This window comes from Pristiophorus japonicus, chromosome 8, assembly GCF_044704955.1.
Source record: "Pristiophorus japonicus isolate sPriJap1 chromosome 8, sPriJap1.hap1, whole genome shotgun sequence".
Lineage (NCBI taxonomy): Eukaryota > Metazoa > Chordata > Chondrichthyes > Pristiophoridae > Pristiophorus > Pristiophorus japonicus.
This window is the reverse complement of record NC_091984.1, coordinates 182,523,090-182,540,711: the sequence shown is the minus strand read 5'-3', so window position 1 is coordinate 182,540,711 and position 17,622 is coordinate 182,523,090. Positions and strand designations below refer to the sequence as shown.

The 17,622-nt window shown below is 43.8% G+C and overlaps 1 protein-coding gene across 2 annotated transcripts in view; it reads right to left on the bottom strand.

Moving 5' to 3' along the window:
* LOC139268860 (citron Rho-interacting kinase-like) overlaps positions 1-17,622 on the bottom strand; it is a 336,825-nt gene that overhangs the window by 228,076 nt on the left and 91,127 nt on the right. For both annotated transcript variants that reach the window (XM_070887645.1, XM_070887646.1), the window contains exon 10: positions 16,440-16,623. In XM_070887645.1, the coding sequence (XP_070743746.1) occupies positions 16,440-16,623 (184 nt within the window). The remainder of the gene's footprint in view (positions 1-16,439; positions 16,624-17,622) is intronic.

Below are 17,622 nucleotides of genomic sequence, written 5' to 3'. Positions count from 1 at the left end.
TCGAAGGCTGCTGCTGCTCCCGATCAGCTACTGACGCCGCTGGAATCCCATGGCCGAATGGCCTCAAGTCCGTCCGGGTGCTGCATCTTCGCGGGGAATGAAGGCCTGCCTCAAGCACCAAGGCTGCTTGCTGCCTGCCCCTGCCCCCGAGACCGACGCCACACCACTGCCTGAAGCGCTGCTTGCTGCCTGGCCCCGAGACTGACGCCACACCGCTGCCTGCCCCTAGACTGACGCCACACCGCTGCCTGAAGCGCTGCTTGCTGCCTGCCCCGAGACCGACGCCACACCGCTGCCTGAAGCGCTGCTTGCTGCCTGCCCCGAGACCGACGCCACACCGCTGCCTGAAGCGCTGCTTGCTGCCTGCCCAGAGACCGACGCCACACCGCTGCCTGAAGCGCTGCTTGCTGCCTGCCCAGAGACCGACGCCACACCGCTGCCTGAAGCGCTGCTTGCTGCCTGCCCCGAGACAGACGCCACACCGCTGCCTTAAAGGCCTACCTGAAGCACTTTCACACAGGTAGGAACATGGTTTATTTAATCTTTTCTTTGCTTATAAATTTTTATTCAGGTTGGATTTATTTGTATAATATTTGTATAAGTATAACTAAGAATTGATTGTAGAATTTAATGACTTCCCTTCACCCGCCCCTCCCCCCCCCACCTCGTTCCCGACGCCTAATTTGTAACCTGCGCCTGATTTTTTAAAGTGTAGACAAGGTTTTTTCGAGCGTACAAAAATCTTCACTTGCTCTATTCTAAGTTAGTTTGGAGTACGTTTTCACTGTGGAAACTTTCAAATCAGGCGTCAGTGGCCGGACACGCCCCCTTTTGAAAAAAAAATTCAGTTCCAAAGTGAAACTGTTCTACCTGACTCGAACTGCAGAAAACTAAATGTGGAGAATTCCGATTTCTAAGATACTCCGTTCTACACCAGTTGATCCTAAAAATCAGGAGCAAATCATGTGGAAACTTGGGGCCTTTAAGTTCAGGATCCTAGTTTCTGAATTAACTGTGTCACTCTCCATTTTAATGAAGAATTCTACCATATTACGGCCACTCTTCCCCTTAAGGGGCTTCGCACTACAAGATTGCTAATTAATCCTCTCTCATTACACAAGATCCAGTCTAGGATGGCCTGCTCTCTAGTTGGTTCCTCGACATATTGGTCAAGAAAACCATAGTCTAGAAATACACTCCAGGAAATCCTCCTCCACTGTGTTGCTACCAGTTTGGATAGCCCAATCTATATGCAGATTAAAGTCACCCATGATAATTGCTGTACCTTTATTGCACGCATCCCTAATTTCCTGTTTGATGCCATCCCCAACCTCATTACCACGGTTTGGTGGTCTGTACGCAACTCCCACTAGCGTTTTCTGCCCTTTGTGTTCCGCAGCTCTACCCATACAGATTCCACATCATCCAAGCTAATGTCCTTCCTTACTATTGCGTTAATCTCCTCTTTAACCAGCAACGCTACCGCAACTCCTTTTCCTTTCTGTCTATCCTTCCTGAATATTGACTACCCCTGGATGTTGAATTCCCAGCCTTGGTCACCCTGGAGCTATGTCTCCGTAATCCCAATTACATCATACCCGTAAACAACTATCTGTGAAGTTAATTCATCCACCTTATTACGAATGCTCCTCGCATTGAGACACAGAGCCTTCATGCTTGTTTTTTTAACACTCTTTGTCCTTTTAGAATTATGCTGTAATGTGGCCCTTTTTGATTTTTGCCTTTGATTTCTCTGCCCTCCACGTTTCCTTATCTCTTTTCTACCTTTTACTTCTGCCCCCATTTTACTTCCCTCTGTCTCCCTGCATACATGCCCATCCCCCTGCCATATTCGTTTAAACACTCCCCAACAGCATTAGCAAACACTCCCCCTCGGACATCAGTTCCGGTCCTGCCCAGCTGCACACCGTCTGGTTTGTACTGGTCCCACCTCCCCCAGAACCGGTTCCAATGTCCCAGGAATTTGAATCCCTCCCTCTTGCACCATTCCTCAAGCCATGTATTCATCTTGACTATCCTGCTATTTCTACTCTGACTAGCACGTTGCACTGGTAGCAATCCTGAGATTACTATCTTTTGAGGTCCTACTTTTTAATTTAACTCCTAGCTCCCTAAATTCAGCTTGTAGGACCTCATCCCATTTTTTACCTATATCGTTGATACCTATATGCACCACGACAACTGGCTGTTCACCCTCCTCCTCCAGAATGCTCTGCAGCCGCTCAGAGACATCCTTGACCCTTGCAGCAGGGAGGCAACATACCATCCTGGAGTCTCGATTGCGGCCGCAGAAACACCTATCTATTCTCTTACAATAGAATCCCCTACCACTATAGCTCTCCCACTCTTTTTCCTGCCCTCCTGTGCAGCAGAGCCACCCATGCCATATCTGTTTTGGAGGGAGATAACCGCAGGGGACTCCCGCACTACCTTCCTACTCCTGCTCTACCTGATGGTCATCCATCCCCTATCTGCCTTTGTAACCTTTACCTGCGGTGTGACCAGCTTACTAAAAGTGCTATTCACAACATCCTCAGGAGGTCCCTTCTATAGATATGTGAAGAGAAACAGATTAGTGAAGACAAACGTAGGTCCCTTGCAGTCAGAATCAGGTCAATTTGTAATGGGAAACAAGGAAATGGCAGACCAATTGAACAAATACTTTGGCTCGGTCTTCACTAAGGAAGACACAAATAATCTTTCGGAAATACTAGGAGACCGAGGGTCTAGCGAGAAGGAGGAACTGAAGGAAATCCTTATTAGTCAGGAAATTGTGTTAGGGAAATTGATGGGATTGAAGATCGATAAATCCCCAGGGCCTGATAATCTGCATCTCAGAGTACTTAAGGAAGTGGCCCTAGAAATAGTGGATGCATTGGTGGTCATTTTCCAACAATCTATAGTCTCTGGATCAGTTACAATGGATTGGAGGGTAGCTAATGTAACCCCACTTTTTAAAAAAGGAGAGAGAGAGAAAACAGGGAATTATAGACCGGTTAGCCTGACATTGGTAGTGGGGAAAATGTTGGAATCAATTATTAAAGATGTAATAACAGCGCATTTGGAAAGCAGTGACAGGATCGGTCCAAGTCAGCAGGGATTTATGAAAGGGAAATCCTGCTTGACAAATCTTCTAGAATTTTGTGAGGATGTAACTAGTAGAGTGGACAAGGGAGAACCAGTGGATGTGGTGTATTTGGACTTTCAAAAGGCTTTTGACAAGGTCCCACACAAGATATTAGTGTGCAAAATTAAAGCACATTGTATTAGGGGTAATGTATTGACGTGGATATAGAACTGGTTGGCAGACAGAAAGCAAAGAGTAAGAATAAACGGGTCCTTTTCAGAATGGCAGGCAGCGACTAGTGGGGTACCGCAAGGTTCAGTGCTTGACCCCAGCTATTTACAATATACATTAATGATTTAGACGAAGGAATTGAATGTAATATCTCCAGGTTTGCAGATGACACTAAGCTGGGTGGCAGTGTGAGCTGTGAGAAGGAAGCTAAGAGGCTGCAGGGTGACTTGGACAGGTTAGGTGAGTGGGCAAATGCATGGCAGATGCAGTATAATGTAGATAAATGTGAGGTTATCCACTTTGGTGGCAAAAACAGGAAAGTAGAATATTATCTGAATGGTGACAGTTTAGGAAAAGGGGAGGTGCAACGAGACCTGGGTGTCATGGTACATCAGTCATTGAAAGCTGGCATGCAGACGGTGAAGAAGGCAAATGGCATGTTGGCCTTCATAGCGAGAGGATTTGAGTATAGGAGCAGGGAGGTCTTACTGCAGTTGTACAGGGCCTTGGTGAGGCCACACCCTGGAGGAGGAATTCATAGAATGCATACGGGATTGTTTCTTAGAACAGTATGTAACAGAGCCTACAAGGGAGCAAGCCATTTTGGATCTGGTCCTGTGTAACGAGACAGAAAAAATAAACGATCTCCTCGTAAAAGATCCTCTCGGAATGAGTGATCACAATATGGTTGAATTTGTAATACAGATTGAGGATGAGGAAGTTGTGTCAGAAACGAGCGTACTATGCTTAAACAAAGGGGACTACAGTGGGATGAGGGCAGAGTTGGCTAAAGTAGACTGGAAACAAGGACTAAACGGTGGCACAATTGAGGAACAGTGGAGGACTTTTAAGGAGCTCTTTCATAATGCGCAACAAAAATATATTCCAGTGAAAAAGAAGGGCGGCAAGAGAAGAGATAACCAGCCGTGGATAACCAAGGAAATAAAGGAAAGTATCAAATCAAAGACCAATGCGTATAAGGTGGCCAAGGTTAGTGGGAAACTAGAGGATTGGGAAAATTTTAAGCAACAGCAAAGAATGACTAAAAAAGCAATAAGGAAAGGGAAGATAGATTACGAAGGTAAACTTGCGCAAAACATAAAAACAGATAGTAAAAGCTTTTACAGATACATAAAACGGAAAAGATTGACTAAAGTAAATGTTGGTCCCTTAGATGAAAAGGGGGATTTAATAATGGGAAATGCGGAAATGGCTGAGACCTTAAACAATTATTTTGCTTCCGTCTTCACAGTGGAAGACACAAAAACCATGCCAAAAATTGCTGGTCATAGGAATGTGGGAAGGGAGGATCTTGAGATGATCACTATCACTAGGGAGGTAGTGCTGGACAGACTAATGGGACTGAAGGTAGACAAGTCCCCTGGTCCTGATGAAATGCATCCCAGGGTATTAAAAGAGATGGCGGAAGTTATAGCAGATGCATTTGTTATAATCTACCAAAATTCTCTGGACTCTGGGGAGGTACCAGAGGATTGGAGAGCAGCTAATGTAACGCCTCTGTTTAAAAAAGGGGGCAGGCAAAAGGCAGGTAACTATAGGCCGGTTAGTTTAACATCTGTAGTGGGGAAAATGCTTGAAACTATTAAGGAAGAAATAGCGGGACAGCTGGATAGGAATAGTGCAATCAAGCAGACACTGCATGGATTCATGAAAGGGAAATCATGTTTAACTAATTTACTGGAATTCTTTGAGGATATAACGAGCATGGTGGATAGAGGTGTACCGATGGATGTGGTGTATTTAGATTTCCAAAAGGCATTCGATAAGGTGCCACACAAAAGGTTACTGCAGAAGATAAAGGTACGCGGAGTCAGAGGAAATGTATTAGCATGGATAGAGAATTGGCTGGCGAACAGAAAGCAGAGAGTAGGAATAAATGGGTCCTTTTCCGGTTGGAAATCAGTGATTAGTGGTGTGCCACAGGGATCAGTACTGGGACCACAACTGTTTACAATATACATAGATGACCTAGAAGAGGGGACAGAGTGTAGTGCAACAAAATTTGCAGATGACACTAAGATTAGTGGGAAAGCAGGTTGTGCAGAGGACTCAGAGAGGCTGCAAGGAGATTTGGATAGGTTAAGCGAATGGACTAAGGTTTGGCAGATGGAATACAATGTCGGAAAGTGTGAGGTCATCCACCTTGGGAAAAAAAAACAGTAAAAAGGAATATTATTTGAATGGGGAGAAATTACAACATGCTGTGGTGCAGAGGGACCTGGGGGTCCTTGTGCATGAAACTCTTTTTGGGTGCACCTGCAAATGTGCATGAATCCCAAAAGGTTAGTTTGTAGGTGCAGCAGGTAATCAGGAAGGCAAATGGAATGTTGGCCTTCACTGTGAACGGGATGGAATACAAAAGCAGGGAGCACTGCGAAAGGGATGGAGTACAAAAGCAGGGAGGTGTTGCTGCAACTGTATAAGGTATTGGTAAGGCCGCACCTGGAGTACTGCGTGCAGTTTTGGTCACCTTACTTAAGGAAGGATATACTAGCTTTGGAAGGGGTACAGAGACGATTCACTAGGCTGATTCCAGAAATGAGGGGTTTAACTTATGATGATAGATTGAGTAGACTGGGTCTTTACTCCTTGGAGTTCAGAAGGATGAGGGGTGATCTTATAGAAACATTTAAAATCATGAAAGGGATAGACAAGATAGAGGCAGAGAGGTTGTTTCCATTGGTGGGGGAGACTAGAACTAGGGGGCACAGCCTCAACATACGGAAGAGCCAATTTAAAACTGAGTTGAGAAAGAATTTCTTCTCCCAGAGGGTTGTGAATCTGTGGAATTCTCTGCCCAAGGAAGCAGTTGAGGCTGGCTCATTGAATGTTTTCAAGTCAAAGATAGATAGATTTTTAAGCAATAAGGGAATTAAGGGTTACGGGGAGAGGGCGGGCAAGTGGAGCTGAGTCCACGACCAGATCAGCCATGATCTTATTGAATGGCGGAGCAGGCCCGAGGTGCTAGATGGCCTACTCCTGTTCCTAATTCTTATGTTTTTATGTTCTTATATTGTGTACAGTTTTCGTCTCCTAATCTGAGGAAGGACATTCTTGCTATTGAGGGAGTGCAGTGAAGGTTCACCAGACTGATTCCCGGGATGGCAGGACTGACTATGAGGAAAGACTGGATTGACTAGGCTTATATTCACTGGAATTTGGAAGAATGAGAGGAGATCTCATAGAAACATAAAATTCTGGCTGGATTAGACAGGTTAGATGCAGTAAGAATGTTCCCGATGTTGGGGAAGTCCAGAACTAGGGGTCACAGTTTAAGGATAAGGGGTAAGCCATTTAGGACCGAAATGACGAGAAACTTCTTCACTCAGAGAATTGTGAATCTGTGGAATTCTCTACAAGTTCGTTAGATATATTCAAAAGGTAGTTAGATGTGACCCTAACGGCTAAAGGGATCAAGGGGTATGGAGAGAAAGCAGGAATGAAGTACTGAAGTTGCATGATCAGCCATGATCATATTGAATCGTGGTGCAGGCTGCAAGGGCCGAATGGCCTACTCCTGCACCTATTTTGCATGTTTCTATGACCTGGCCTCCACAGCTCTCTGGGATAGAGAATTCCAAAGATTCACAACCCTCAGAGAAGAAATTCCTCCTCATCTTCGTTGTAAATGTGCGACCCCTTATTCAGAAACTATGCCCCCTAGTTCTAAATTCCCCCACGAGGGGAAACATCCTCTCTGCATCTACCCTGTCAAACCCCCTCAGAATTTTATACGTTTCAATAAGATCACCTCTCATTCTTTTAGACTCCAATGAGTATCGGCCCAACCTGCTCAACCTTTCTTCATAAGACAACCCCCTCATCTCAGGAAACAACCTTGTGAACCATCTCTGATCCACCTCCAATACAAGTCTATCCCTCCTTAAATAAGGAGACCAAAATTGTACACAGTACTCCAGTTGTAGCAAGACAGCCCTACTTTTATACTCCATCCCCCTTGCAATAAAGGCCAACATTCCATTTGCCTTCCTAATTACTTGCTGTATCTGCATGCTAGGTTTTTGTGTTGCATGTACAAAGACCCCCAGATCCCTCTGTACCACAGCATTTTGTAGTCTCCCTCCATTTAAATAATAATTTTCTTTTTTATTCTTCCTACCAAAGTGGATAACCTCACATTTTCCTATATTATACTCCATCTGACAAATGTTTGCCCACTCACTTAGCCTATCTATATCCCTTTGCAGATTCTTTGTGTCCTCTTCACAACTTGCTTTCCCACCTATCTTTGTATCATCAGCAAATCTGGCTACATTACACTCGGTCCCTTCATCCAAGTCATTAATATAGATTGTAAATAATTGAGGCCCCAGAGAAAAGCTTCAGAGAAAGAGTTAATCACGCAGTGAGAGACTGGGAATACTGAACTAGTTGGGATTTTGCTGACAATTTGGCAACTTTTATGGTCATTTTTTTTCCCTAGTGCTAGTCCACAAATTACCTGGTTTATTGAATTCCATTTTCACAATTTGAACTCAGTCTGGATTGTTGGTCCAGTACTGTACCCATTATAATATGGTCTCAGAAACTTGCACCTCAATTTGGAATGCCTCCTTTCAAAATTGTGGAGCAAAAAGGAACAATTGGCATTGTATTATGTTTATATTGTGACATAACCAGTGAAACATGGACAATGACCAAAAAGCAATGAAATGATCTATTGGCATTGAATACATTGCTTGAATCTGGGTAATGTTAGATTAACTACCTTAGAAATGGACTGCCTCATTCTTTGAAAGAAGTTAAACTTCCACATACCAATACGATACTGTTGTTTCCATAATGGGAAAACACCCGTTGCCAATATCTCAAAATTTGCAGATGATACAAAACTCAGAAATGTAGTAAACAATGAGGCAGATAGCAACAGAGTTTCGGAAGATATAGACAGACTGGTGAAATGGGCAGATGAAATGTAACAGAGACGTGTGAAGTGATACATTTTGTTACAAAAAAATGATGAGAGGCAATATGAACATCTGAGGGTGTATGTATGCAAAACATTGAGGATGGGAGGGCAAAGTGAGAAGGCTGTTAAAAAAACATATGGGATTGTTGGCTATACTAATAGAGAAATAGCATATAAACACTGATGGGTCAAATGGCCTCCTGTGCTGTATCATTCTATGATTCTATAAATTGTATGGATATGTGATATCCCCCACTCTGTTGTATACAAATTCTCATTCTGGACCAAATCTTTGACTAGAAGAGGTATCACAAATAATGAGAGAGAGAGAGAGAGAGAGAGAGTACTGAAACAAAATGCAGAAAATGGTAGAGTAGCTCGAAGTCAGGACCGTCATAAAGATGCCAGAACTCTGTATATGCAGATTCACAAAATCCACAGGCTCAAACAAACAATACATGATCACAACATGCACTGTGCAACTGCTAAATCTACTTACCAGCACAAGTCCACCCAATTCCAACTGGCAGAATCACACTGGTAATAAGATCTGTGTGTGCGTGTATGTGCTGGGAGAAGTAGCCTGCACACAATGACTGCAAACTCAGGACACCATTACATGTCCATATGAGCAAGTGTCATGTTTCAAACTACACTGTCAGAAAAAGAATAACCCTGTTGACACGAGTGAGGCATAATTATCTAATGGCCTTTCTTACTGATGTACTTAATAGGACAAGGATATTAAAAAAATAAAGCGAATAATAGATGCTTACAGCCTAAAACCTTTTACAGCACCCGACTGATTTTCCTGCAAAAGTTAAGTATAACTAAAAGAAAAAAACAAATCACCCGATTATCAAATTTTATTCAGCTATCACAACACTACAAAATCTGAACACAACTTTAATCTGGAGAAAAAGCACCCATCACTCACAGATTGCGAGCATCACAACAAATGTTCAAAAGTATTCTAACCCACCACAAATGTACATTTCAACTTAAACCTGGAATCTGTTGTGGTTGCAAATGATAAAGGGAGTGCAGTACACAAATGCTTAGAATGAGGATTGCAACTGAAACAAAGTTTGATACAACCAGAATGACCATTCACCTAAAACAGGTATCTGAACCTCTTTGGATGTGATGAAACCTATAGGAGACCATGGATCCAAGATTACACTATTTCAGGTCCTATTTTCATACTCAAGTTAAGACAACACTACATGCATGACATGTTTTTACACCAGGTCCTATTATGTTGCTATGTAGATTCATAGATGCATTGCTATTGTATGAAATTCCTCTGACTACCGTCTTCATACACTAATACTGCAAACACGTTAAACGTTCACATGCTAATACATGAAAAAGTTATTTCTACGATATTGTGTTCATATAGCAGTTCCCATCGCTGCATGTACATACCAGGTTACTAATGGAAGCTCATCATACCTATTACCACATTCAGACACCACACTTTATCATTTTCATATACCAAGTCTAATCTCTGCATGGCACTCAAGTTACTTTGCTCTACACTGAGCAATCCTGCACTGTACTTGACTGCCACGTCCCTTCATGCATGCATAGTTTAAGCATATTCCCACAACGGGCCCAGCCGCCAAATTTTAAGCAACAATTAGGGCTCTGCAATCAGTTAGTATGTACCTATAAATAGGTTGCATCACAGCGCACCTCGCCATGTTCATACATCAGATCTTGTCATCTTGGTTCAGTTAGTAAGTAACACTCTCACCTCTGAGTCACACGCTGTAGGCTCAAGTCCCACTCCACTGTAGTATGGCGTACCATTCAAGTGAATCATTACCCTCTCTAGATCTTTTCATTGGGAACTGCAGGCATTACATAAGCAGTCTCAATTTCTCTGTTCCCCTCACTCTCTCGAACCTACCTCCCTTTGAACTTGCAGCACTCTGTTGCCTTGGGTCCAACCCTGATATTGTCATTAAACCTGCTGACAAGGGCGGCGCTGTTGTTGTTTAGTGAACAGAACTCTACCTTGAGGAGGCTGGATGCTAACTCTCCGACACCTCCTCTTACCTCCCCCAGACCATGACCCCATCACCGAATATCAAGCCATTGTTTCCCAGACCATCACTGACCTCTTCTGAAGATCTTCTCTCCCACAGCCTCTAACCTCGTAGTCCCTAAACCCACACAGCCCACATTTACCTCCTTCCCAAGATCCACAGACAATATTGTCCTGGTAGAACCATCATTTCAGCCTATTCTAGCCCCACAGAACTGACTTCTTCCTATCCTCGACTATTTTTTCTCCCCTGGTTCAGTCTCTTTCCACCTACATCCAAGACCCTTCTGATGCCCTTCGCCAATATAACCGTTTCCAGTTTTCTGGTCCAAACTGCCTCCTTTTCATCATGGATGTCTAAACCATCTACACTCCGTCCCCCAGGATGGTCTGCGAGCCCTCCGCTTCTTCCTTGAACGGAGGCCCAAACAGTCCCCATCCACCCGCTCCCTCCTCCGCCTAGCTGAATTTGTTTTTACATTAAATAACTTCTCCTTTAACCTTTTATCCTTCAAATAAAAGGGGTCACTTAGGAACCCGTATGGGTTGCCTGCCTATTCTTGGAATAGGCTGCAGCTCCATACACACCGCATGCCTGCACTGGAGCTATGGATGGACTCACTCTGGAGCATGCGCGATGCTGAGAATGTTGTGGATAGCACATTTAGTGAGTTGGTCACACCGCAGGCAAGGGTTAGGACAGATAGTGAATGGGTGACCAAGAGACAAGGCAAGAGCAGGAAGGTAATGCAAGAGTCCCCTGCGGTCATCTCCCTCCAAAACAGATATACCGTTTTGGATACTGTTGGAGGAGATGACTTACCTGGGGAAGGCACCAGCAGCCAGGTTCATGGCACCATGGGTGGCTCTGCTGCACAGAAGGGCGGGAAAAAGAGTGGGAGAGCTATAGTGATAGGGGACTCTATTGTAAGGGGAATAGATAGGAGTTTCTGCGTCCACAACCGAGACTCCAGGATGGTATGTTGCCTCCCTGGTGAAAAGATCAAGGATGTCTCAGAGCGGCTGCAGAGCATTCTGGAGAGGTAGGGTGAACAGCCAGTTGTCGTGGCACATGTAGGTACCAACGATATAGGTAAGAAGCGGGAAAAGGTCCTACAAGCTGAATCTAGGGAGCTAGGAGTTAAATTAAAAAGTAGGACCTCAAAAAGGTAGTAATTTCTGGATTGCTACCAGTGCCACGTGCTAATCAGAGTAGAGGGAGCAGGATAGTTAGAATAAATACGTGGCTTGAGCAGTGGTGCAAGAGGGAGGGATTCAAATTCCTGGGACATTGGAACTAGTTCTGGGGGAAGTGGGACCTGTACAAAAGGGACGGTTTGCACTTGGGCAGGACTGGAACTGATGTCCTGGGGGTAACATTTGCCAATGCAGTTCGGGAGTGTTTAAACTAATATGGCAGGAGGATGGGAACCTATGCAGCGAGACAGGGCGAAGTAATATGGAGTCAGAAACAGATGGTAGAAAGGTAAAAATCAATAGTGGAAGGCCGAGTAAACAAAGGCAAGAAACAAAAAGGGCCACACTACATCATAATTCTAAAAGGGACAAAGGGTGTTAAAAAAACATTCCTGAAGGCTTTGTGTCTTAATGCAAGGAGTATCCATAATAAGGTAGATGAACTAACTGTGCAAATAGATGTTAACAGATATGATTGGGATTACAGAGATGTGGCTCCAGGATGATCAGGCTGGGAACTCAACATCCAAGGGTATTCAACATTTAGGAAGGATAGAATAAAAGGAAAAGGAGGTGGGGTAGCATTGTTGGTTAAAGAGAAGATTAATACAATAGTTAGGAAGGACATTAGCTTGAATGATGTGGAATCTATATGGGTAGAGCTGCAGAACACCAAAGGGCAAAAAACATTAGTGGGAGCTGTGTACAGACCTCCAAACAGTAGTAGTGACGTTGGGGAGGGCATCAAACAGGAAATTAGGCGTGCATGCAATAAAGGTGCAGCAGCTATCATGGGTGACTTTAATATGCATATAGATTGGGCTAACCAAACTGGAAGCAATACAGTGGAGGAGGATTTCCTGGAGTGCATAAGGGATGATTTTCTAGACCAATATGTCGAGGAACCAACTAGGGGGGAGGCCATCTTAGACTGGGTGTTATGTAATGAGAGAGGATTAATTAGCAATCTCATTGTGCGAGGCCCCTTGGGGAAGTGGGACCATAATATGGTGGAATTCTACATTAGGATGGAGAATGAAACAGTTAATTCAGAGAACATGGTCCAGAACTTAAAGAAGGGTAACTTTGAAGGTATGAGGCATGAATTGGCTAGGATAGATTGGCGAATGATACTTAAGGGGTTGACAGTGGATGGGCAATGGCAAACATTTAGAGATCGCGTGGATGAACTACAACAATTGTACATCCCTGTCTGGCGTAAAAATATAAAAGGGAAGGTGGCTCAACCGTGGCTATCAAGGGAAATCAGGGATAGTATTAAAGCCAAGGAAATGGCATACAAATTGGCCAGAAATAGCAGCGAACCCAGGGACTGGGAGAAATTTAGAACTCAGCAAAGGAGGACAAAGGGTTTGATTAGGGCAGGGAAAATAGAGTACGAGGGGAAGCTTGCAGGGAACATTAAGACGGACTGCAAAAGCTTCTGTAGATATGTAAAGAGAAAAAGGTTAGTAAAGACAAACGTAGGTCCCCTGCAGTCAGAATCAGGGGAAGTCATAACGGGGAACAAAGAAATGGCAGACCAATTGAACAAGTACTTTGGTTCGGTATTCACTAAGGAGGATACAAATAACCTTCCGGATATAAAAGGAGTCAGAGGGTCTAGTAAGAAGGAGGAACTGAGGGAAATCCTTATTAGTCGGGAAATTGTGTTGGGGAAATTGATGGAATTGAAAAGGGCTTGATGGACTACATCCCAGAGTACTTAAGGAAGTGGCTTTGGAAATAACGGATGTATTGACAGTCATTTTCCAACATTCCATAGACTCTGGATCAGTTTCTATGGAGTGGAGGGTAGCCAATGTAACCCCACTTTTTAAAAAAGGAGGGAGAGAAAAAACAGGGAATTATAGACCGGTCAGCCTGACATCGGTAGTGGGTAAAATGATGGAATCAATTATTAAGGATGTCATAGCAGCGCATTTGGAAAGAGGTGACATGATAGGTCCAAGTCAGCATGGATTTGTGAAAGGGAAATCATGCTCGACAAATCTTCTGGAATTTTGAGAGGATGTTACCAGTAGAATGGACAAGGGAGAACCAGTTGATGTGGTGTATTTGGACTTTCAGAAGGCTTTCGACAAGGTTCCACACAAGAGATTAATGTGTAAAGTTAAAGCACATGGGATTGGGGGTACTGTGTTGACGTGGATTGAGAACTGGTTGTCAGACAGGAAGCAGAGTAGGAGTAAATGGGTACTTTTCAGAATGGCAGGCAGTGACTAGTGGGGTACCGCAAGGTTCTGTGCTGGGGCCCCAGCTGTACATTGTACATTAATGATTTAGACGAGGGGATTAAATGTAGTATCTCCAAATTTGCGGATGACACTAAGTTGGGTGGCAGTGTGAGCTGCGAGGAGGGTGCTATGAGGCTGCAGAGTGGCTTGGATAGGTTAGGTGAGTGGGCAAATGCATGGCAGATGAAGTATAATGTGGATAAATGTGAGGTTATCCACTTTGGTGGTAAAAACAGAGAGACGGACTATTATCTGAATGGTGACAGATTAGGAAAAGGGGAGGTGTAACGAGACCTGGGTGTCATGGTACATCAGTCATTGAAGGTTGGCATGCAGGTACAGCAGGCGGTTAAGAAAGCAAATGGCATGTTAGCCTTCGTAGCGAGGGGATTTGAGTACAGCTGCAGGGAGGTGTTACTACAGTTGTACAGGGCCTTGGTGAGGCCACACCTGGAGTATTGTGTACAGTTTTGGTCTCCTAACTTGAGGAAGGACATTCTTGCTATTGAGGGAGTGCAGCGAAGGTTCACCAGACTGATTCCCGGGATGGTTGGGCTGTCATATGAGGAGAGACTGGATCAACTGGGCTTTTATACACTGGCGTTTAGAAGGATGAGAGGGGATCTCAGAAACATATAAGATTCTGACGAGACTGGACAGGTTAGATGCGGGAAGAATGTTCCCGATGTTGGGGAAGTCCAGAACCAGGGGACATAGTCTTAGGATAAGGGGTAGGCCATTTAGGACTGAGATGAGGAGAAACTTCTTCACTCAGAGTTATTAACCTGTGGAATTCCCTGCCGCAGAGAGTTGTTGATGCCAGTTCATTGGATATATTCAAGAGGGAGTTAGATATGGCCCTTACGGTTGGGGGGATCAAGGGGTATGGAGAGAAAGCAGGAGGGGTGTGCTGAGGGAGTGATCAGCCTTGATCTTGTTGAATGGCGGTGGAGGCTCGAAGGGCCGAATGGCCTACTCCTGTACCTATTTTCTATGTTTCTATGTTGCCGGTACATTGATGACTGTATTGGTGCCACTTCATGCTCTTGCTCTGAACTGGAAAATTGCATCAATTTTTCTTCAAATTTCTGCCCCTCTCTCGCCTTCACATCACAGCTCCCTTGATTATACTTCCTCTCACCCGGTTTCCTGCAAGGACTCTATTCCATTCTCCCAGTTTCTCCATCTCCGTCACATAGAGCCATAGATGTATGCAACACAGAAGGCGGCCATTCGCCCATTGTGTCTGTGCCAACCGAAATAGAGCTATCTAGTACAATCCCACTTTCTAGCTCTTGATCTGTAGCCTTGTAAGTTACAGCATTCAAGTGCACATCCAAATACTTTTTAAATGTGATGAGGATTTCTGCAGTGAGTTCCAGACACCCACCACTCTCTGGGTGAAAACATTTCTCAACTCCCCTCTTATCCTTCTACCAAATACTTTAGATCTATGCCCCCTGGTTATTGACCTCTCGAAGGGAAATAGGTCCTTCCTATCCACTCTATCTCGGCCCCTCATAATTTTATACAACTTAATTAAATCCCCCTTCAGCCTCCCCTGTTCCAAAGAAATCAATCCCAGCTAAAATTCTCCAGTCCTGACAACATCCTCGTAAATTTCCTCTGTACCCTCTCTGGTACAACTACATCTTTTATGTAAGGTGGAATCTGTTCGGACGATGCCATCTTCCACACCAGTGCTTGCAATTTGTTTTCCTTTATCCTCAACAGAGGATTCCCCTCCACCGTGGTTGATAGAACCCTCGACTGTATCCGTCCCATTTTCCGCAATTCTGCCCTCACCCCTTCCCAGAACCACAAAAGGTTCAACCAACAACTGCATGCGGCTATTACATTACTCAACTTTCTTATAAAATCTATTAAAATGATTGATATCTACATTCTTCAACTGAACAAAATTGGAATGTGCAATCCTCCCATCAGATCAGGCCTGGAACCAGTCTCTTGACAGATCACCGTAATTACCACGCCCGAGGTCCTATTCATAGAAATAGATGCAATTCGCCAAGTCATACTGAGGTACGTCGGTTCTTGACTGGAATCAGGATGCAGTTTATTTCTGTTTTGGTCCAGCTCAGCACAGTTCATTAATAAGGGGAGCATGCCAAATATTGTTTCAAAGTGTCCATGATTGAAACATTTGATCCTTGTCAAGTGTAGGTTGATGTTATTCAAGAAGCACTTTGCTCAAATAGAAAGATGAAGTTTCACAGTAATAAAGCAGTTTATACACACACTGGAATAATCTGCAGACAGTGAAACAGCAAGATCCAAAGGCAGAAAACTAGACACTAGGCTCCAGCATTAGACCCTACTCAAATGGTAACAATGGTGGTACTTACAAATTTTGATCCAAGCTTAGCTAACAAGTCTTGTAAAAGCAAGAATTCTCTACAAGTTAACCTCCGCTTGGATAAGTTGGAAGTTTAATGAAGCAACATCTTTCTGTGAAGAGGTGTTTTACAAATCACTCAGTATTTAAAAGGTCAACAGATAACTGTACTGAAGAGAATATTGCTCGAGTATTTCAATTCACAATTGGCAGACTTTGTCTGTTACACTGAAATGCACTGCTGCTTTCCAGATTTACTTGCATTACGCTGAGGCTGAAAGGGTTAACTGAGTGATCACACTTACTCTGAGCGGGAGAGTGCAGCCAGTGTCTTAGTAAAGGACAATCCCACGAATGGCAAGTCCTCTCCTGTAAAACCCGTTCTGTTCAGCTGCCGTGCCTTGATCGTCGGGCACGAGATTTTCTCCGGTTCATCGAAATTGGACACATCATCGTCAGTTTCCAGAGTGGGTACAAAAGGGGGTGGAACTGCAAGGGAAACACAAGATATGCTGGAATTCAGCAAAAGTAGAGAGACCGAAGAGGCAACAGCCGACATGTATTCTTACCAATAAAAATGGGGAGTGAGTCACTACTGGAGCTGTGTATTCAATAGGCTGTCACAGCTCATTACATCAGTTTGAGGTAAAAGTGGATCTTACTCACAGATAACCTGACAGCCATACAGGCTCAGGCTGATCTCTAATACAGCTCTGCAGATGCACCCAAAAGCTTCACTGTATTACATATTCATTGTACTTGTATGAAGATACTGTCACATATACATTGGAGGAAAATTATAAATAATAGTCTAGGCTCCACCTATCCTTATGCTACAGAAATACGTCATCCCTTATTCGATGTCAAAGGATTCCAAGCAGTAGAGAACTTCATAATAGACATACAATGCTGCAATATCCTTACTTCTTGTAATAATTAAGAACCACAATAGTTACATATGGATTCACTACGTTTCCATAATGGCTAGTACCCAGCTAACCGATAATGAAGAGACAGGCTACAGAGACCGTTACTTACATAGCATTCTGGAACACTGCGATCATCAATATATTATAATCATTCTCAATCCATCAAGAACCATCCTGGAAATGACTAATCCTGATACTGCTGCAGAGCCAAATGACAATGGCAGACTGCTGCCTACAGAAACTTTCTTTCTGCACTACAAGTACGATTTTTTGAATAATGAATATGCCAGGAGCTAAACTCAGTCAGCACTGCAGTACTTGTGCCAATTTACTTCTTCTGAGAGACTGCAAGTTTAACCATGGCAGTTCTGAGCTGTCCAATAATGCAGCACAGCTTCCATGTAGGATCCCAAACACAATACCAAGATTAACTGAAGGGAACCTTCCAAAAGGGACAGAGACAAACCCCTTTGTTGTGTACATAAACATCTGCAGGCACTACAGCAGTCAGGCACATTGTCGATCTAAACCACTCAATAATCCTGATTTGAACCTTACT